Source organism: Oncorhynchus clarkii, chromosome 14, assembly GCF_045791955.1.
Source record: "Oncorhynchus clarkii lewisi isolate Uvic-CL-2024 chromosome 14, UVic_Ocla_1.0, whole genome shotgun sequence".
Classification (NCBI taxonomy): domain Eukaryota; kingdom Metazoa; phylum Chordata; class Actinopteri; order Salmoniformes; family Salmonidae; genus Oncorhynchus; species Oncorhynchus clarkii.
This window is the reverse complement of record NC_092160.1, coordinates 22,737,598-22,760,286: the sequence shown is the minus strand read 5'-3', so window position 1 is coordinate 22,760,286 and position 22,689 is coordinate 22,737,598. Positions and strand designations below refer to the sequence as shown.

Here is a 22,689-nt window from a genome sequence, read left to right as displayed (position 1 = left end):
CAGTGAAGTAAACTAGCCTATTCAGAGATAGAAGAACCTGCATGGTAATTTATGACATTGGAGAGGGTATCCTAATCCCTGACCTCTGACCTTTGCTGTGTTGTGTCTGCAGAGTTGCGAGACGTGGAGCGGAAGGAATGTGTTGAGGGCAAAGTGGGGAACCATGACAATACACCTAAGGACCACCATGACACTCCGATCCAAACAGGGATTTCAGGTCAGTGTGTGTGTGTGTGTGCGTGTGCGTGTTTATGTACGTGTATGTGTGTGCATCATACTAATTAATTAAATAGTATTTACCAAGGGCTGCCAAAAACCACTATTCTCTGTCTAGCTTCCACATTTTAGAAGAAAAATAAACGCACACCTATTTAGGCGAGGTGCTGGCTAGCGGAGTAGAAAACTTCAAAATAAAGGAGAGCCGTACACTTTAGGAGCTCAGATGCAAAAATGTCATATCCAAAGTTTCGACAGCCAGGCTGTCTTCATCAGGGTATAATCGTGATGACGACAGCTTGGCTGTCGAAACGTTGGATATTACATTTTTGCATCTGAGCTTCTAGAGTGTGCGGCTCTCCTTTATTTTCTAACTTCCATATTTTGACATTTTGTTATAGTAATGAGGTATTAGTCAGTGCCAAGAGTTCCTCAGAAGTCAAGGAAAGAAACAGTCTGTCATTGTGTGTCCTTCTACTATTCCACCTGCTGTCAGAACTGACTATTTATAAATATGGAGAAACAGATCTCTTGAGAGCTATGTGCCTATGTGGTCTGTTGAAAACGATGCCGACATAAAAACCTTTAATCTGTAGTTCCAGATGACCCTGGGGATGACCCTGGGTTTGGGCTCCTGAACACATCAAGAAAAGTAAGCTACTCTTTTACAACACTCTCTGTACAGCTCTAATATTAGCTAAAGGAACTTGAGAAGTGAATCCCAGTGGAATTATGACATATTTGAAATCAAACTTTCACCCAGACCGAGTACTAACTTCAATGGGATGTTTGCATGAGAAGGTTTGAGATTCGCATAGTGTATCTGTATGGTGTTGGAACCCTTTACAAGTCTACTCCTACCAACATCTTCCCTGGCTTTGTCTCCACCAGTATGTGAAGCCGATGAACTTCCAGGAGGAAGTGCGTGGCCACCGGGACCTAGATGGCTTCCTGGCCCAGGCCAGTATCCTATTGGATGATAAGGCAACCACTCTAGACGAGGTGCTAAGGTGCATGCTGACCCATGTAACGGAAGACGGCCACGGGGGCTGTGACATGGACGAGGTCATGAACACTGTGTTCACAGACACAGGAGGAGATGAGGACAATGGTGTGCATCGGGGAATAAAATGCAAAGTGCAGTTTGCAAATGGCAATTGCTGGAAGAGGCCAATGTAGTTCTAAAATGAGGAAGTTGATAGAATCTCGTTTCTTATGATTATCAGTACAAATGTCCGTATGTAAAAATGATAGATTACTACGTAAAGCTTTGTCAGACTATAAATGACCAACCACCCAGCTTTGGAATAGTTAGATCAATTTCTATGCTTTTGAGAGGAGCTGGCTACTGTGCCCGGAGACTTCCAGCAATTGTGCTAAGCTAACGATAAGCTAACTTCAATTATTTTTAAACTCCACGTACAGACATAAAACGTATATCTGACTTTGGGTAAGTAGAATCCCCAAAATCGTGCAGTATCCCTTGAAGCACACAAGGTATTGGTGATAAATGAGATGGAATATTATATCAAGGTAGGCCTAATATCTCAGTGAAAACATTTATCATGATTTAGCTTTGTTTATCAATGTACTAGAAAAAGATACACTTGTTGATATTAGTACCCTCTGTTTGCTCTCTCCAGTGCAATTGTTGTCCGAGACCATTCAGGGTGTGACTGCTTCTGCCACTGGAGTCCGCTACCAGCAGTCCTGGCTCTGTGTCCTGTGAGTAACAGCTGACATACTGTATTATCGGTCATTACTGCCACTTTACGTAAGTAATGTTTCCAACACAGTCAAACCTCTGAGTAGGGACAAGAGGTTTGACTGAATTTGTCTGTCTGTGTACGTCGGTCCAGATGCAATGTGAAGAGCCTCCAGAGACGCCACGTCTGCATCGCCCGCTTGGAGAGACCACAGAACTGGGGAGTAAACTGTTGTGAGGCTCGATATGTCATCCTCATTCTCTCCCCACCTAGAACGGTAATGCTCCATTTGACCCATCTACGATTTAACAAGCAGAACATGATATTTATTACACTAATACCAATATGTCTGTGGCAATATTACAGTAATGCCCATATTTATGTGTTTTGTGAGTTGAGAAATTTACTGGCAACTGATTAATATCTTAATAGTTCCATTATGTTCCTCAAATATTCTCTAAGTATTCTCTCGCTCCCCCAGAAAAGTACCAAGACAGCTATCGAGCTGGGCCGCACATTCGCCACCATGTTCTCAGACATCTCCTTCAGACAGAAACTGCTGGACGCCAAGACCCAGGAGGAGTTCAAACAAGAGCTGGTGCACCAGCGTCATCATCTCTCCATAGTCAATGAGAAACCAGCTACAGAGAAGCAGATGATCCATGCAGAAACAGACCCACGCAGCAAAAAAACACTAAAAGTAGGCAGGGACTACCTCATCAATCTGACGGGGACTGACATGGCCAACATGTAGCAGCTTCACTGTTCAATTGGAAACACAGTGCCGTGGGAAAGTATTCAGATCCCTTGACTTTTTCCACATTTTGTTCGGTTAGGCCTTATTCTAAAATGCATTAAGTTGTTTTTCCCCTCATCAATCAACACACTGTGTTCTTGGGGACCTTCAATGTTGCAGAAATGTTTTGGTACCCTTCCTCAGATCCGTGCCTCGACACAATCCTGTCTCGGCGATCTACAGACAATTCCTTCGACCTCATGGTTTTGTTTTTGCTCTGACATGCACTGTCAACTGTGGAACCTTATATAGACAGGGGTGTGCCTTTACAAATTATGTCCAATCAATTGAATTTACCACAGGTGGACTCCAATCAAGTTGTAGAAACATCTCAAGAATGATCAATGGAAACAGGATGCACCTGAGCTCAATGTCGAGTCTCATACCAAAGGGTCTGAATACTTATGTAAAGGGTATTTCTGTTTTTAATTTGAATACATTTGCTAACATTTCTAAAAACCTGTTTTTGCTTCGTCATTATGGGGTATTGTGTGTAGATTGCTGAGTATTTTTTAAAATTTTTAATCCATTTTAGAATTAGGCTGTAACGTAACAAAATGTGGAAAAAGTCAAGGGGTCTGAATACTTTCCGAAGTCACTGTACCTGCTAGTTAAAGGGATGGTTCACTGTTTTTCAAGCTTATTTTTGACACAGGGTGTGGTTGTTTCATTCAAAAGATTCTGGATGTAAATAACCAGCTAACAATCTTACATTTGGTTTGGATGAAACACTAAGTCGAAAATAAGCTAAAACGCAAATAAAATAAAGAGCATTACTTTACTTTTACTTTGAGTAACTATTCCTTTAAAGCGGCATGATAAAAGTATTTTCCCCGTTAGTGGTGTGGTCCCCTTATGAGATTTCCCCCATGTGGAGATGGACCACCCTCAGGTTTTCCTTTATCCAGACATATAAAGACTCGCTCCACTATGTAGTAATACTTCAGCCAATTTATTTTATCCCTTTCCCCCCTCTATCATCAAGTCCTCAGGAATGGTAAGCAGCTGGACTGCACATTCAGCTGTATGCCAAAATGTTGTATTTCCCTGGCAGCAGACTGCATCTAGGCTCTTGTAACGACAAAGTACTTCATTATGTAGCCTTCTTTAATCAAGGGGAAATTTCTGGGCTTAGTGTGTAGAGACGCAACACAGAAATGCCTGCCCGGTTAAAGAAAAGTTGCGCTTGAAGTACCTTAGTAAAAATTATTTTGAATAACCAACCAACGCATCCACAATAATCCAGGTCAAATCCTTATTCCAGAGGGCTTTTATTTCTGTGTGCCTTAACAAACACAACTGTGGTGGATGTTGTGGTTTCAGGCCCCTCTGGTTTAGTGTCTTGTATTACTGTATATAGACTTTATTATCCCTAAAGGACTACGTGCTTTGCAGTAGACCTACAGACCACATAATAGTACAGGATAGTTCAACCAATCAATAAAACGTTTGTTTCTCCACAGTGTGCAGATTTCTTTAAAGTTGGCCGAGGTATCTATGAGGATCTTCGTCGGCGACTACCACTCTATCCCTCAGACTTCACAGACGGTATAACTTTTAAGCTTAGCCTTCCTCTTGTCACTACATTTTAAAATATACTTTGCCGTTATGGCCCCTCTATTTAGACCGGTCATGGATCATTATTTTTGATAATTGACTTCAATATGACATACAGTTTTTTAAATCATATTTAACACATCACATAGCCTAAACTTGTGAAAAAAGCTCAATCTTTCACCTTACAATTGCTGTTGTCATTACGATTATCACAGCTAGTTCATATCCAAGATTGTACCTGTATTTACAGTTGGCTGAGTTGTAAACTGCTCTCTGGTTGGTTAGCAGAGTTGTAAACTGCTCTCTGGTTGGTTGGCAGAGTTGTAAACTGATTTCTGTTTGGTTGGCAAAGTTCTAAACTGCTCACCTGTTGGTCCGTATAGGTATGTACGGCAAAGACCGCTCCTGGCTGAAGTACACCACCACCGCCATCTTCCTGTACATTGCAATTCTACTTCCTAACATCGCCTTTGGTTCGCTGAACGATGAGAGCACGCGGGGAGAGATAGGTACAATCATCTGGATGTCTCCCTATCCCCCTGTCTTGTGCCTGTCCATCTGTCAAAGCCTGAATGACCCTGACTTAAATGTTTGAATAATTCAGCTTTCAATTAAATTCAAATAAATTATATTTTCTGTTGATTGAATCCTGAAAATGTATATAGTCACTCACTGCATCTTTAAATATATATATATATATATATATATATATATATATATATATATATATATATATATATATATATATATATATAAAATATTTGCATACACTAACATTATAATGGTCTGTTCTTGATAGATGTCCGGAAAGTCATCGTTGGCCAGAGCATCGGAGGAGTGATCTACTCTCTGTTTGCTGGTGCTCCTTTGGTTATCCCACTGACTACAGCACCCCTGGCCATCTTTATTAGCGGTATGTCTACTACACTGGAAGATGATCTTAGAGAAACATCTGGACAACATAAATACTACATCAATATCCTGTAGACTTGAATTATTTGTCTGATATTTTATGTTTGTAGTGATCCGGGGAATCTGTGATGACTACGATTTGGACTTCCCTGCCTTCTATGCCTGCATCGGCTTGTGGAACAGCTTCTTTCTCATCCTGGGAGCACTTTTGAATGTCAGTCTGTTCATGAAGCTCTTCAAACGGTCAGTGGACAAACAGCCATTCAGTGAATCAGGCTTCTGCTGGATGTATAACCAGACCAGTGCAGGCCATTGCAGTACAGCTTGGTTCAGCTCTGTTTGGCTCAACTTTGTAGTTAGGAAAGGACCTTGACAGCATGACTACTGAACCCACTAAACATGTGACATTCCTGTCTGTTTTGACTTCATTTTTCCCATAAACATCATTGAAGGTACTCATCATTTCATTGAAGGTACTCACTTGTAATCAGTGTTGTGACTTTGCCTTGGTTTGTTTTGTCTTGGTCTGTGGTTTATTCTGTTCAGATAAAGGGGTATACTCTGTGTTTCTTTTATACCCTTTCCTTACAGCTCATCAGAGGAAATCATAGCCCTGTTCATTTCAATAGCCTTTGTTGGGGACTCGGTGAAAGGCACTGTCAAAAGTGAGTCTGGGGATGGGGGGCTTACATTTACACAACATATTCAGGTGTTCCGCCAGGGAAATCCATTTTAGTGTAAATGTAGAGGTATCTAAGCGGGCTACCGGTCATCTGCACAGTAAATGTACCCAGCATATATCCATCAGTCTTTTTAAGAGGCCAGCGAAGCATGCAATCAAACTATTCCCCCGGGCAGGCTCTGAAGGGAACTGACATGTGTTCCGGAGGACGCCCTTGAGTTAAGCACAAATCAGTGGCTGAGGAAGTGGCAGACGAGCGTATACATATGTTGCGGTCTCTCCCTTATCCTTGGGCTGCCCGATTAACTATTTCTTTCCCTGCCCTTATCCCTATTTCTACCCCTTTCTTTCTCTTCCTATAGTCTTTAAGTACTTCTACCACGGGCCCACGCTGGCAACCAATAACAGCACTCGGGTGCTTCTAGAGATCAAGGAGTTAATGGAGAAGGCTGCAAATGCAACAGAGAGGCTGGGGAGTAGAACCAGCGATGGGGCCCCTGTGGTGAAGCATGTCACGCATGTGTTTCTGCCCGAGTCTCTGGTCCTGTGTACCAGGGAGAGGCCTATCCTCTGTCTCCTGCTCATGCTGGGGACTCTGTGGTTGGGGTATGCCCTCTACCAGCTGAGAAGGAGGTAAGTTCAGATCAAGTTGCACTAATATGCGGGCTGACCGCTGCCAGGCTGACCACTGCCAGGCTGACCACTACCAGGCTGACCACCATCAATGGTGGCTAAAGGACACACGTTATCTCAGGGGTCTCCAACTCCAGTCTGCTGATTGTTTTTGTTCCAGCACTATCACTTCATTGTCGAACCGTCTACTGCTAAATTCAATTTATATAATTTAGAGTAGCAAAATGTTATTGTGTGCCCAATGCATAGTTGACATACTGCCTTGTGGCTTGGTTTACTTCCCACAGTCCTTTTCTGCATGCCAAAGTGAGAGAGGTGGTGTCCGACTGTGCCTTACCCATCGCTGTCGTTATATTCTCCTTCATTGGTTCCTTCCTTTTCCTTGATGTAGAGCGTGAGTAGTACACATTACTGTTCAGAAAAGGGGATTGTCTGTTTTAAAATGGCCAATTTGTCATTGATCAAAATGTTTCAAGCAAGCCTTGAAAAAGACTAGATAAATGCCACAAGACAAATCATGCCACTTTTCTAAACTGTTCCCAACATTTCAAAACAGTTCCTGTGTTCAACTTCCACAACGGGAAGATCTTCAGGCTGGCCCAGTTTGACAAGCTGACGGGCATGAACTGTCTGAGCGCTGTAGGCTTAGGCTTCCTCCTGGCGCTGCTCATCTTCATCGACCAGAATATTGTCATATCACTCACCCACGTCCCCGAAGCAAAGTAGGATCTTCCATATTTTTACTTTATACTCTAGGTTAAGAATGTGTGCTGCAGAGTGGATATAACTGCACCGCCAGGAGAATATTGCAGAATCATTACATTAACGTTTGATGATTGCAAACAAACCTGCAAGAGAGTTTGTCACAATTATGTACTTTTGCTACAGCACAGCACATGCATATTTTCAACACACTCAACTGTATAGTATACTCTATAACGCTACTCTGTTATGCTGTATATTGTATTTGGTTTTCATTAAATATGACTTTGTCGTAAGGCTTTGACCAGTGCTTAATTTGAGGTGGATTCGGTACCTCTCGTGGCATGAAAAATTGTCACTTTTTGCAATGTAAAAATTCTAACAAACGCGATCAAAGTTCATTCGAGTTGCCTCTTCGTTAATTCTAGAGCCGTGCGAAGGGTTCTGGAGGAGCTTCAGCACGCACGCCTGATAAATTGAAATACATTTTCCAAAGTTATAGAGTTACTGCTGTGTGTTCCGAAATAAATGAAATAATTTAGAATAGCTTACTACACCACAAGAAAGACAAAATATTTGCCACAGAGGATAAATAGCTTATTTAAAAAATAGCCTAGCTGTGGAGTGTAGCCCAATGAGGCATAGCCTACAGTAGGGAATGCGCGACAAATCTCTCAGTGAACAAACAGCATGCAGACAAAACTGGCCTTTGCCAATATTTCAAATAGTCTACAATCATGGAAAACACAGGTTGGAAAGCAAATGTCTAACGCTGAAAGGAGAATACTCTAATTTGTCAGCTGTAAGCTAACCAAATATTTGATAAACTTCCAAATATTGTTTAACAAAGTAAAACAAGAGAGAGAGGCTTTTGGCATGAGTGCATTATGCCATCACCAGTGAGTGAGCTGCGATTCATTGGGAGAGTCAGTGAAACTGGAAAGCATTTTTAGGACTATAATTTCCTCCTCATATTGTAGCCTACAATATGCGTCCACACACACAGGACTAGACTATTGATGGATTCAAGACAAGGTCGTTTTCATTGATCTCAGATACTCAGTTTGTGAGTGTCAAAGTAGCCTGCCATTTCCATATTATGGTGCTTTTAACTCTGAAAAAAACCTGCGTTAAATTCCCCCATTATCCAGTTCTTGAACGAACTAAAGTCGGAAGTCAGAGATTTCCATAAAAAGATTATGCCAAAGTCTACATTCATGTAAAATGAGGTAGAATTGCATGAAATTAGTTTATTAAAGGCCCAATATGTCCTGGACCATAGGCCACTAAAATGTGGCCTAGGGTCCCATGTGTGCTACTTCTGTAAGTGCCTCTACTCTACTGCTCTATACCACTACACAAATATGATGATATGCATGCAATGCTTTTCGGTGCCCCACTCTTTTGCTCAGTTTTTGTTCCAGCCCCTCCCGATTTACAAATGAAGCACTGGCTTTGACCAGCTCAACAAACATGTTGGTAGCCTATCCAGCCAGTATGTTGGTAGCCTATCCAGCCAGTATGTTGGTAGCCTATCCAGCCAGTATGTTGGTAGCCTATCCAGCGCGATGTCATCCATGGTCCACGATTAGTCCATGTATGTCTGAATTGTATAATGCCAAACTGTTCTGTGTCTATGTGGTAATGTTTCAGGTTATTGAAGGGAACTGCATTCCACTGGGACCTGATGCTGACCGGCTTCATCAACATCCTCATGTCTTGTCTGGGTTTGCCGTGGATGCACGCTGCATTCCCACACTCCTCCCTGCACGCACGTCAGCTGGCCAAGGTGGAGCTGCACGTGGAGGGGGGACACCTCTATGAAACGTGAGTGAGGGCAGCTTGACCAAAGATTTAGAGGCAGTTTTCTGCATAACTTGTTGTGAACATTTATTATTTTTTGAAACAGTTACTTACAAGGACGGTTGCAGAGTCCCAGATGAAGACAACTTAAACCTACTTTAATGAAGATTTTTCATTTAACATTTTTATATCCTGTAGTCTGTGCGATCTCCAATATTCTATCTGGAGTCTGTTGTTCAATGGCCCTTGAAACAAGATTATGGGTGGGTGTTTCTAATGAGACTAAACAAGAGGCTCTCTCTTCAAGAATGCCTGTTTCTGTTTCTGTCGGTTTACAGCATTGTCAATGTGAAGGAGACGCGGATCACGGCTCTGACGGCTAACATCCTGATCGGCCTGTCAGTGTTCTTGTTACCCATCCCTCTGCAGTGGATCCCCAAGCCTGTCCTCTACGGCCTTTTCCTCTACATAGCAGCCACCTCCCTCGACGGCAACCAGATGTTTGACCGCATGCTCCTCCTCCTCAAAGAACAGGTGAGAGTGAAGAAAATAGGGACATGTGTGTGTGTGTGTGTGTGTGTGTGTGTGTGTGTGTGTGTGTGTGTGTGTGTGTGTGTGTGTGTGTGTGTGTGTGTGTGTGTGTGTGTGTGTGTGTGTGAATGTGTGTCTATTCCATCCATCCGTATGTATTTATTTCTTTATTTCTTTATTTATACAGTTGAAGTCGGAAGTTTACATACACTTAGGTTGGAGTCATTTTTCAACCACTCAAATTTCTTGTTAACAAACTATAGTTTTGGCAAGTCGGTTAGGACGTCTACTTTGTGCATGACACAAGTAATTTTTCCCTGTCTGTTTACAGACAGATTATTTCACTTATAATTCACTAAATCACAATTCCAGTGGGTCAGAGGTTTACATACACTAAGTTGACTGTGCCTTTAAACAGCTTGGAAAATTCCAGAAAATGATGTCATGGCTTTAGAAGCTTCTGATAGGCTAATTGACCTCATTTGAGTCAATTGGACGTGTATCTGTGGATGTATTTCAAAGCCTACCTTCAAACTCAGTGCCACTTTGTTTGACATCATGGGAAAATCTAAAGAAATCAGCCAAGACCTCAGAAAAATCATTGGAAACCTTCACAAGTCTGTTTCATCCTTGGGAGAAATTTCCAAATGCCTGAAGGTACCACGTTCAAGCTCTCAACCTGCTCCACTACAGCCCCTTCGATGAGAAAGGGAGCGTGCTCGGTCCTCCTTGTCCTGTAGTCCACAATCATCTACCTAGTCTTGGTTAAGTTGAGGGATAGGTTGTTATTCTGGCACCACCCGGCCAGGTCTCTGACCTCCTCTCTATAGGCTGTCTCGTCATTGTCGGTGATCAGGCATAACACTGTTGTGTCGTCTGCAAACTTAATGATGGTGTTGGAGTCGTGGGTGAACAGGGAATACAGGAGGGGACTGAGCACGCACCCCTGTGGAGCTCCAGTGTTGAGGATCAGCATGGCAGATGTGTTGCTACCTACCCTCACCACCTGGGGGTGGCCCGTCAGGAAGTCCAGGATCCAGTTGCAGAGGGAGGTGTTTAGTCCCAGGATCCTTAGCTTAGTGATGAGCTTTGAGGGTACTATGGTGTTGAACGCTGAGCTGCAGTCAATGAATAGCATTCTCACATAAGTGTTCCTTTTGTCCAGGTGGGAAAGAGAGATTGTATCATCTGGGGATCTGTTTGGGCGGTATGCAAATTGGAGTGGGTCTAGGGTTTCTGGGATAATGGTGTTGATGTGAGCCATTAACAACATTTCAAAGCACTTCATGGCTATGGACATCAGTGCTACGGGTCTATAGTAATTTAGGCAGGTTGCCTTTGTGTTCTTGGGCACAGGGTCTATGGGGGTCTGATTGAAACATGTTGCTATTACAGACTCAATCAGGGACATGTTGAAAATGTCAGTGAATACACCTGCCAATGGGTCAGCACATGCCGGAGCACATGTCCTGGTAATCTGTCTGGCCCCGCAGCCTTGTGTATGTTGACCTGTTTAAAGGTCTTACTCATGTTGGCTACGGAGAGCGTGATCACACAGTCGTCCGGAACAGCTGATGCTCTCATGCATGCCTCAGTGTTGTTTGCCTCGAAGCGAGCATAGAAGTGATTTAGCTCGTCTGGTAGGTTTGTGTCATGGGCAGCTCGCGGCTGTGCTTCCCTTTGTAGTCTGTAATAGTTTGCAAGCCCTTCCACATAAGACGAACATCGTAGCCGGTGTAGTATGATTCAATCTTAGCCCTGTATTGACGCTTTGCCTGTTTGATCTTTCGTCGCAGGGCATAGCAGGATTTTCTGTACGCTTCCGGGTTAGAGTCCCGCACGTTGAAAGCGGCAGCTCTACCCTTTAGCTCAGTGCGAATGTTGCCTGTAATCCATGGCTTCTGGTTGGGATATGTACGTACAGTCACTGTGGGGACGACGTCCTCGATGCACTTATTGATAAAGCCAGTGACTGATGTGGTGTACTCCTCAATGCCATCTGAAGAATCCCGGAACATGTTTCAGTCTGTGATAGCAAAACTGTCCTGTAGTTTAGCATCTGCTTCATCTGACCACTTTTTAATAGACCGAGTCACTGGTGCTTCCTGCTTTCATTTTTGTTAGTAAGCGGGAATCAGAAGGATAGAGTCGTGGTCGGATTTACCAAATCGAGGGAGAGGGAGAGCTTTGTAAGCGTCTCTGTGAGTGGAGTAGAGGTGATCTAGAATTTTTTTCCCTCTGGTTGTACATTTAACATGTTGATAGAAATTTGGTAGAACTGATTTAAGTTTCCCTGCATTAAAGTCTCTGGCCACTAGTAGCGCTGCCTCTGGGTGAATGGTTTCCTGTTTGCTTATTTCCTTATACAACTGACTGAGTGCGGTCTTAGTGCCAGCATCTGTCTGTGGTGGTAAATAAACAGCCACGAAAAGTATAGCTGAAAACTCTCTTTGCAGGTAGTGTGGCCTGCAATTTATCACAATATACTCTACTTCAGGCGAGCAAAAATCTAGAGACTTCCTTAGATTTCGTGCACCAGCTATTGTTTACCAATATGCACAGACCGCCCCCCCTCGTCTTAGTGGAGTGTGCTGTTCTATCTTGCCAGTGCAGCATATATCCCGCTAGCTGAATATCCATGTCGTCATTCAGCCACTATTCCATGAAACATAGGATATTACAGTTTTTGATGTAGGACATTCGTGATCGTACCTCGTCTAATTTGTTGTCCAATGATTGCACATTGGCGAGTAGTATTGGCAGTAACGGCAGCTTTCCCTGTCGCCTTCTCCGGGTCCTGACCAGGCATCCGGCTCTTTGTCCTCTGTACCTGCGTCACTTCCTCTTGCAAATAACGGGGATGTCGGCCCTGTGGGGTGTTTGGAGAATGTCTTGTGCGTCGTCCTTGATGTAGAAATATATACAGTGGGAAGAACAAGTATTTGATACACTGCCGATTTTGCAGGTTTTCCTACTTACAAAGCATGTAGAGGTCTGTATTTTTTATCATAGGTACACTTCAACTGCGAGAGACGGAATCAAAACTCCAGAAAATCACATTGTATGATTTTTAAGTAATTGATTTGCATTTTATTGCATGACATAAGTATTTGATCACCTACCAACCAGTAAGAATTCCGGCTCTCACAGACCTGTTAGTTTTTCTTTAAGAAGCCCTCCTGTTCTCCACTCATTACCTGTATTAACTGCACCTGTTTGAACTTGTTACCTGTATAAAAGACACCTGTCCACACACTCAATCAAACAGACTCCAACCTCTCCACTATGGCCAAGACCAGAGAGCTGTGTAAGGACATCAGGGATAAAATTGTAGACCTGCACAAGGCTGGGATGGGCTACAGGACAATAGGCAAGCAGCTTGGTGAGAAGGCAACAACTGTTGACGCAATCATTTGAAAATGGAAGAAGTTAAAGATGACGGTCAATCACCTCGATCTGGGGCTCCATGCAAGATCTCACCTCGTGGGGTATCAATGATCATGAGGAAGGTGAGGGATCAGCCCAGAACTACACGGCAGGACCTGGTCAATGACCTGAAGAGAGCTGGGACCACAGTCTCAAAGAAAACCATTAGTAACACACTACGCCGTCATGGATTAAAATCCTGTAGCGCACGCAAGGTCCCGCTGCTCAAGCCAGCGCATGTCCAGTTCCGTCTGAAGTTTGCCAATGACCATCTGGATGATCCAGAGGAGGAATGGTAGAAGGTCATGTGGTCTGATGAGACAAAAATAGAGCTTTTTGGTCTAAACTCCACTCGCCGTGTTTGGAGGAAGAAGAAGGATGAGTACAACCCCAAGAACACCAACCCAACCGTGAAGCAAGGAGGTGGAAACATCATTCTTTGGGGATGCTTTTCTGAAAAGGGGACAGGATGACTGCACTGTATTGAGGGGAGGATGGATGGGGCCATGTATCGCGAGTTCTTGCCCAACAACCTCCTTCCCTCAGTAAGAGCATTGAAGATGGGCCGTGGCTGGGTCTTCCAGCATGACAACGACCCGAAACACACAGCCAGGGCAACTAAGGAGTGGCTCCGTAAGAAGCATCTCAAGGTCCTGGAGTGGCCTAGTCAGTCTCCAGACCCAAACCCAATAGAAAATCTTTGGAGGGAGCTGAAAGTCCGTATTGCCCAGCGACAGACCCGAAAACTGAAGGATCTGGAGAAGGTCTGTATGGAGGAGTGGGCCAAAATCACTGCTGCAGTGTGTGCAAACCTGGTCAAGAACTACAGGAAACGTATGATCTCTGTAATTGCAAACAAAGGTTTCTGTACCAAATATTAAGTTATGCTTTTCTGATGTATCAAATACTTGTGTCATGCAATAAAATGCAATTTAATTACTTAAAAATCATACAATGTGATTTTCTGAATTTTTGTTTTAGATTCTGTCTCTCACAGTCTCACAGTGTACATATGATAAAAAATTGCAGACCTCTACATGCTTTGTAAGTAGGAAAACCTGCAAAATCGTTTTAAATACTTCTCCCCACTGTATCTATATTAGCAATAAGTGATGTAATGGTGAATAGCAGAGCAGCTAAAAGGGTTAACCATGATGGTAAACCATCTCCTCTCCCTCCCCTCAGACCTCCTAGTCAACCATGATGTTAAACCATCTACTCTCCCTCTGCCTCCCCTCACACGTCCCAGTCAACCATGATGTTAAACCATCTCCTCTGCCTCCCCTCAGACGTTCTAGTCAACCATGATGTTAAACCATCACCTCTGCCTCCCCTCAGACATTCTAGTCAACCATGATGTTAAACCATCTCCTCTGCCTCCCCTCAGACGTTCTAGTCAACCATGATGTTAAACCATCTCCTCTGCCTCTCCTCAGACGTTCTAGTCAACCATGATGTTAAACCATCTCCTCTGCCTCTCCTCAGACGTTCTAGTCAACCATGATGTTAAACCATCTCCTCTCCCTCTGCCTCCCCTCACACATCCCAGTCAACCATGATGTTCAACCATCTCCTCTCCCTCCCCCATGATGTTAAGGGATAGGTGGGGCGCTACCGTCCTACCTCGACAACATCCAGTGAAATTGCAGAGCACGAAATTCAAAATACAAAAATAGTAATATTAAACATTCAAGTGTCTTACATCGTTTAAAAGCTTAACTTCTTGTTAATCCAACCGCCGTGTCAGATTTCAAAAAGGCTTTATGGTGAAAGCATACCATGAGATTATCTGAGGATAGCGCCCCACACACAAAAGCATTAAAAACATTTTCCAAACCAGCAGAAGTGTCACAAAAGTCAGAAATAGTGATAAAATAAATCACTTACCTTTGAAGATCTTCCCCCATCTCCTCTCCCTCCCCTCAGATATCCTAGTCAACCACAATGTTAAACCATCTCCTCTCTCTCCCCTCAGATGTCCTAGTCAACCATGATAATAAACCATTTCCTCTGCCTCCCCTCAGACGTCCTAGTCAACCATAATGTTAAACCATCTCCTCTGCCTCCCCTCAGACGTCCTAGTCAACCACAATGTTAAACCATCTCCTCTCTCGCCCCTCAGACTTCCTAGTCAACCATGATGTTAAACCATCTCCTCTGCCTCCCCTCAGACGTCCTAGTCAACCATGATGTTCAACCATCTCCTCTCCCTCTGCCTCCCCTCACACGTCCTAGTCAACCATGATGTTCAACCATATCCTCTCCCTCCCCTTAGATGTCCTTGTCAACCATGATGGTAAACCATCTCTTCTCCTTCCCCTCAGACATCCTAGTTAACCATGATGTTAAACCATCTCCTCTCCCTCCCCTCAGACTTCCTACCCTCCCACCCACTACATTCGGAGGGTGCCCCAGAAGAAGGTGCACTTCTTCACAGCCCTGCAGATACTGCAGTTGATCATCCTGTGTGCGTTTGGCATGTACCCTCTGCCCTATATTAAGATGATCTTCCCCTTCTTGATGATCCTGCTCATTCCCATCAGGTAACAGACACATAATTAAATAGAACACATTTTATTGTACCTCTATTGAATTGGTATAGTCCTCCTGACCAGCAGGGGGCAGAGAAGTCCACAAAAAAACTGGGAAGCTGAACCAGGGGCGTTTGGCTTTGAACAAAGGGTAGCAGTAGCCTCTATTGGTTAGAAAAACGTGCCTGGTTGATTTCCATGGTTAAATATTCAAGATCACCAATAATTGATTGTTGTGGCTTTCTATTAACAAAGATTATAACAGGTGTATTTACCATTAAAAACAACCAAGACTGTAGTTCAATGACACTTACTACAGTAGTGAGTTTGATTTTTAATAAATTGGGTTTAATGTGTGTCTCTGTATCTCTTCACCAGGACTAACCTGCTGCCAAGGGTAATCGAGGCGAAGTATCTGGACATCATGGATTCTCAGCACATGTAGACAGACAGAGGGAGAACTCTGAAAGGACTGATAGCAAGGCCTTGATTCAATTTGTAGCGCTGAAGACCTGCGCTAAAGCTCAATAGAAATTTAAAGATAATGTTCCCGCATTTGCGGAGACTGCATTCAAAGAAGGTGCTGTCAGCTCAATCAGAAATGACCGTTCAATTAAAATCGCACTACAGTGCAAATCTTCAGCTCTATGAATTGATTTGAGCCCCCTAAAATGCAAAATGTATTTTGTAAACTGGGTCAAAGACATATAAGGTTTTCAAAATAGCAAAAAAATAAAACAGCAATTACAATTCCCTTCAAATCCTTTTTATGTTAATTGGAGTGTCATATATGCCCTTATATTAGTTATATTCAAGAATAAAGCCAATAAAAAAAATGTGATTGATATGAATGTACCCTAGTAAAATGTCATTCAGTATAACACTAAGTGTTAAAAAAATAAATGTATGCCCATTTTTCATATTCCCAAGGTTATATTCATGCTTAGACTGGCAGAAATATAACTACCCAGAAAAAATGACCATTATTTTATTTTGAATACCACATATTTTATGTGTCACAGGTACAACTCAAAATCTATTGAAGGTCTTTTACAAAAACTTCCTGCCTTACACTGAAAAAAATTGTAAAATCGACGAAAATATCTTTCACTTCATCCTTTGAGATTTGTTTTTATCTATCTGAGTCAACAAAACAAAGTTATTGCATTTTAATATAAAATACTGGTGTTATACTGTACGACAATATTTTGTTACCCTGAATGACACATCACTACGGCCCAAAAATATTGCCTAAATGTGATTCCTTTAGCAACAACAACAATGATCCTATGAATGATTATTAGTAGCCACAATAGTATTTTTCAAGGACTCAGATGGTTGCTCCAGTTCTGGAGGTGCAGGTTCATGTTGTACTTGTACAAGTTGTTCAGGGGGCTGCTCAAAAGAGTTTCCTTCAGTGGATACTGGAGTTAAGTTCATCACCACATTAATTTGTTTGATTCTTTCACGGTGCTTCCTCTAATTTAATCTCAAATTTTCCCTCTTTTTCAGCATGAGATTGTGTCATTGTATGGATCGGTGGATGATCAGGATAGACATCCTTCTTTCTTCTCTGATAGCTAAAAAACTAAAATGTAATAGACACTGGCATGTAATGTAATACTAAAATGTAATAGACACTGGCACAGAATGGGATTCACATCCATGAAATGTTATTAGTAGTCTATTAAAAGTAGGCTATACAATGATAACACTTAATCAAAGTTTAAAAGTTAAATCAACTCCCTCTCCTTTTCTCTTTCAAACATGTTTTGTTACTATTTCATTGCTAATGTTAATAATAATCATTTTACTATGATTTGAGCCTGTGGCAACACTTTACGTTGCATTAAATTGCATTATTACACGATTATTACATAATAGTTAATGTTATAATTATACATTGTTACACTGTAACTGGTAAATGTATATTTAATGCAGGTACACAAATGTAATTCCAAGATACCTACACAAAATAGCTACATAAAATGGCCATCAAACTACTTCAATTCAAATTTGTACAGTCTCGATTTTTCATATAGTGCCCCAAATGTGAAGCAGCAATAAACCAAAATCCATTTTTAATCCATTTTGTAATATTATATTAACTAATATACTCCATCAGTTATACCTTAACTGCAGTGCAATAAAACATTAACTACAGTGTAATAGTGCAACTTAATGTTCAGCGTTATCCACCCAGCTTTATATGCTATTGTATCCTATTCTGTTGCTGACAGTAGCATGAAACAATGAAAACAATACCTTGCTTTTCTTCTGGCTAGTCTTTCCTCCCTAGCAACTGGATCTGCATTAATCTGTTGTCTGTGCCGTGCAGCCCTCTTCTTATTAGACAACGGCATCTACAGTATAAATATAATGTGCCTTGAAATACCTTAAAATGTCATAAATTAGTTTACAATGTTAATATTCAGTATTCAAACATCAAGTAAATATCAATTGCATGATTAAATGTTGTAAACTAGTGAAAACATGGGATAACAAAGCTACTGTCATTCAGCATAATGGTAACAATGTGGTATAACATGAAACTTTTGTTGTGCTGAAGAACAAAAGCGTGATCCTTAAGGATGGATTTCATAAATAAACATATTTAGCAGGCAGTTCCTTGGCCATCTATATAAATTAATGACATTGACCTATAAAGATTATTCTTACTTTTTATATTTAATAGAGCTTTTTATAAAATAATAACATTAAAATATTATTTTCTGTATTGTACTGAAGGACATGCATTTTCGTTACAATGGTTACTAGAGGGTGAAAAGGTGAAATCATCAAATATTTCAGAGAGATTTACTCACCTCATCACATTGATAGAGGGTCTTCAATGGGTCTTCTTTGTGATGTCACACACTGTCAAATGATTACCATCATGTGATATGCTTAAAAATGGCGTTTTACCTTTGTTATACTGAATGACTTTGATGAAACTCAAAATTCCAGACAAAAGTTTTTTAGATACGCCCATTATTCTATATATTGTTGCAAACACTAACACAATTATGCCATGGGTGTTCATTTATATTTTTAGGATGAATTTTTACATTTTAAAAACACTTTTGTCATTCAAATTTTTACCCGGACAGTTACACTGAAGGACATTTTGACAGTTTAAAGCTCAATAACTCTCTTAATTTAATAGTTTGCAACACAAATATTTCTGGGTGAAAAGAAGGGTAAGAGTTGAATGATTTAATATTATATTCATACATATTTATCTTTTTCTGTTAAATGAATAGCCTTCGGACACCAAATTTACACGTCTTTGACCCAGTACATGTTAAGGCCCTTTGACTCCAAGAGTACTAGACTGTGACTGGGTTGCAACCGGTAGTTGACTGAAATTGAAATCTGGATGGACCACAATTTCCACCTTTTTATTTGTTACGTATAAGCCGTGCTTCTACATCTGCATTGCTTGCTGTTTGGGGTTTTAGGCTGGGTTTCTGTATAGCACTTTGTGACATCGGCTGATGTAAAAAGCGCTTTATAAATAAATGTGATTGATTGACGTACAGTAGTTGCTTAATCTATGTAGTTGCTTTATCTATATAGTTGCTCAAATATTTAACATACTATTTAACCTCTCTTCTTATTGTATTAAGAGAAATTCTGTACAACACAAGGCATTATCTAATTCTGCCCCTGACCCACATCCTACCTTTATATAACATGTTTAAGCTCATTGTATTGTTGTATATGAATAAGGTAAACATTTAGAAAGATCAACATTGTTTTGGTTTTAGGCTGGGATCTGTAGATAGTCATGGTTGTTTATAGTTCAATATTTTTGGTTACTTATACAAAATCAATTCACAATGAATTGGCCAGATTGCAATGCAATTGTGCCATAACTTCTGCAATTACAAGGTAACATACAGGATATTAATGTAAAACAAACAAATATGTTGCACAGTATACTGCTTTCCTGCTGTTTAAGCTGTTACCAAACGAATAAAGCCTTTTAAATTATTTGAATGTTTGTATTTAATTATAATCACACTACGACAGATTAACATGTTCAAATTGCTCACTTTCTGTACTGTATTACCTCATTCTGAAGACGTGTAAAACAGTCCTCCCTTTCGAGTTCTTGGTTGATGGTTTCACAGCATTGCAGATCTGTGAGAGACCCTGTGCAATTGTCCCAATAGATGGCACTATAAGCCCACCTAGAATTACCTAAACCTGGATTTTCAGAGGAGAGTTCTGTGTAGTCTTATTGTCAGACTTGCTACTTGTCAGCTGTTCTTTGCAGTGGTTTCTAGTGTCACTGCTTTTAAAGCCAATGTATACATTTCAAAAGGTGTTATGAACAAACTGTTCCCTAAAGATCACTGCTGTGTCAGATAAATTGTGTTGCCTTCAACACTTCAGAGTAGAGTGGACTTTTTTTTAAGGGAAGCGCAGTCAAAAACGTAATTTCCCTGTATTTTTAAATTATATTTCCACATTATGAGGTGGAAAAAACACAATAAAAATGTGGATTGAGCAGACATATGCAGTGTTTACCAACATTGCCTATAAAATGTGCAGTGTTGACATTGGATTGAATCCCAGTCCTTTTATTTAACTAGGCAAGTCAGTTAAGAACAAATTCTTATTTACAATAACGGCTAATGGCTAAACTTTGATTTCACTTAAGATAAATTGGCAATAAATCTAGGTGAGTGAACCTATACAGCTCAATTGTTCACAACCCTATGTGACTCCCCATCACAGCCAGATGTGATTCAGCCTGGATTTGAACCAGGGACTGTAGTGATACCTCTTGCACTGAGATGCAGTGCCTTAGACCACTGCACCACTCTAGAGTTCTACATCAATGGAATTGTAAAACACTTGAACACCTATCAATGGCTAAACTTTGATTTCACTTAAGATAAATTGACAATAAATCTAGGTGAGTGAACATATACAGCTCAAACGTTTGTGTGAATTACGAACCTCAAATAGGTTCTGGATGACATCCCATCTTTGAGGAATAGAAATGTGATTCCAGAACTTCCATGCTGGCAGGCAGCAATCAGTGTTAAAGAAACTGAGCAATACTACCGCACAACTCCTTCACAATTACCATACACAGGCCGTTCTCGTATGCCTACGTCGATGCTGACTATTTCGAGACAGAAACTCATAAGCACAACATTGTAGAAAAAGTCAAATAGATTTATTGTCAATTTATCTTAAGTGAAATCAAAGTTTAGCCATTGATAGGAGTTCAAGTGTTTTACAATTCCATGAATGTAGTACTCCAGAGTGGTGCAGTGGTCTAAGGCACTGCATCTCAGTGCAAGAGGTATTGAACATGGATGGGCAGACTTAAGACAAGAACACAATCTGCAAAAACCCCCAGCCACGGCGGGTAGATTGAAGAGTCATTTGAATAGTACAATACTTTTGTATTATCAACAGTATGCTAATAACTGACAGTTTATCAGAACTTTTAATTCAGATCCTTTGATGTGATAAATTCTGCTCCACTTCAAGACAAAACAGAACCAAATCTTTAGGATCCGGATATAGGATCTTAATTTGAGACAGTTTGCTACAGCAGGAAAATAATCCTGAAGCAACAATACATTAGAATTATTACCGCAAAACATACGGTCATAATATAACTACTGTTCCCTGAAGAAGGGAATGAGTTATAACATACTATAGGGGAGTCAACGACCAATCAAATATGAAATCACACCCAACAGACTTGCACCCATTTCAGCGAGCATAAATCCCCTGACAGCGCTGGGCAAAAATATGTTACACCTCATTCCCTCTTTCAATGAACAGTGATTATATTCATAACCGTATACTTCCTTTCAGTCGGTCACTATGTATAACATTCTATGGGGACATACAATCACGCCCCAAGCCGGCTCAGAGGGTACCCATGGCAGCCCAAATACATACAGGTTCCACCGGCTCCAAAAAAGGGTTCCAGAAACCACTTTGTTCCATAATACTTAATCAAGACACCAGAACTGTCAGAGCCTCACGAGGGCTGAACTGTCACAGCCTCATATAAGGAACCAGAACCTGCTGCAACTTGGCAATGCACACAGACACACCGGTGTCAGGCGGTGTCAGAAGAAGGCCCTAAAAATTGTCAAAGACCCCAGCCACCCCAGTCATAGACTGTTCTCTCTACTACCGCATGGCAAACGGTACCGGAGTGCCAAGTCTAGGACAAAAAGGCTTCTCAACAGTTTTTACCCCCAAGCCATAAGACTCCTGAACAGGTAATCAAATGGTTACCCGGAATATTTGCATTGTGTGCCCCCTCCTCCCAACCCCTCTTTTACGCTGCTGCTACTCTCTGTTTATCATATATGCATAGTCACTTTAACTATACATTCATGTACATACTACCTCAATTGGCCCGACCAACCAGTGCCCCTGCACATTTGCTAACAGGGCTATCTGCATTGTGTCCCGCCACCCGCCACCCGCCAACCCCTCTTTTACGCTACTGCTACTCTCTGTTTATCATATATGCATAGTCACTTTAACCATATCTACATGTACATACTACCTCAATCAGCCCGACTAAATGGTGCCTGTATGTAGCCTCGCTACAGTTATGGCCTTACTACTGTTATTTTTCACTGTCTTTTTACTGTTGTTTTTATTTCTTTACTTACCAATACCTTTTTTGCACTGTTGGTTAGAGCCTATAAGTAAGCATTTCACTCATTTCACTCTCACTCTGTTGTATTCGGCGCACGTGGAGAATAAACTTTAATTTGAAGGCTCAAACCTACTGGGAACTCTGGTAACCTGGATAAATGTGCAACCTGCGTCCCGGGCCCAGCAATACGAACACTATGAGCCACACTTGGAGCAGTTACATGCAAGCGATAAAACCTCAAAGGTATGTCACGAACCCCAACTCGCTGCAGCAGAGATTTCACCAATTGTTATGCCCTGGATAATGCCCTAGCAGCCTCCACACCTCTAGTGTGAACACACACACCGCTAGGCAACACTTGTGCTTCGCTGTCATACGTCAGAGAGAGAGATTCCACAATTCAATGAGAGACGTTGCTTAGAAAACGTCCTATCCCGAGCTGGATTAGCGAAGCAGACAAAAAAGCTCACAAACACGGATATCATTGGTCCTATCCATTCGTGCATAAAGCGACCCTCAAACGCTCTCCACTTATATGTATG

At 41.5% G+C, this 22,689-nt stretch overlaps 1 protein-coding gene across 2 annotated transcripts in view; it reads left to right on the top strand.

The window, feature by feature from the left end:
• LOC139366416 (solute carrier family 4 member 11-like) overlaps window positions 1-19,497 on the top strand; it is a 38,241-nt gene extending 18,744 nt beyond the window's left edge. Inside the window, exons 3-20 of one of the 2 annotated variants that reach the window (XM_071103882.1) lie at window positions 113-217; window positions 813-868; window positions 1,108-1,327; window positions 1,860-1,941; window positions 2,076-2,199; window positions 2,404-2,622; window positions 4,182-4,266; window positions 4,659-4,784; window positions 5,075-5,188; window positions 5,298-5,430; window positions 5,779-5,852; window positions 6,232-6,502; window positions 6,790-6,896; window positions 7,059-7,224; window positions 8,858-9,031; window positions 9,346-9,541; window positions 15,338-15,507; window positions 15,874-19,497. In XM_071103882.1, coding sequence (XP_070959983.1) covers window positions 113-217; window positions 813-868; window positions 1,108-1,327; window positions 1,860-1,941; window positions 2,076-2,199; window positions 2,404-2,622; window positions 4,182-4,266; window positions 4,659-4,784; window positions 5,075-5,188; window positions 5,298-5,430; window positions 5,779-5,852; window positions 6,232-6,502; window positions 6,790-6,896; window positions 7,059-7,224; window positions 8,858-9,031; window positions 9,346-9,541; window positions 15,338-15,507; window positions 15,874-15,940 — 2,489 coding nt within the window. In that variant the 3' untranslated portion in view covers window positions 15,941-19,497. The remainder of the gene's footprint in view (window positions 1-112; window positions 218-812; window positions 869-1,107; window positions 1,328-1,859; window positions 1,942-2,075; window positions 2,200-2,403; window positions 2,623-4,181; window positions 4,267-4,658; window positions 4,785-5,074; window positions 5,189-5,297; window positions 5,431-5,778; window positions 5,853-6,231; window positions 6,503-6,789; window positions 6,897-7,058; window positions 7,225-8,857; window positions 9,032-9,345; window positions 9,542-15,337; window positions 15,508-15,873) is intronic. The other variant, XM_071103881.1, reaches the window with a different exon arrangement.
• Window positions 19,498-22,689: the final 3,192 nt, after the last annotated feature.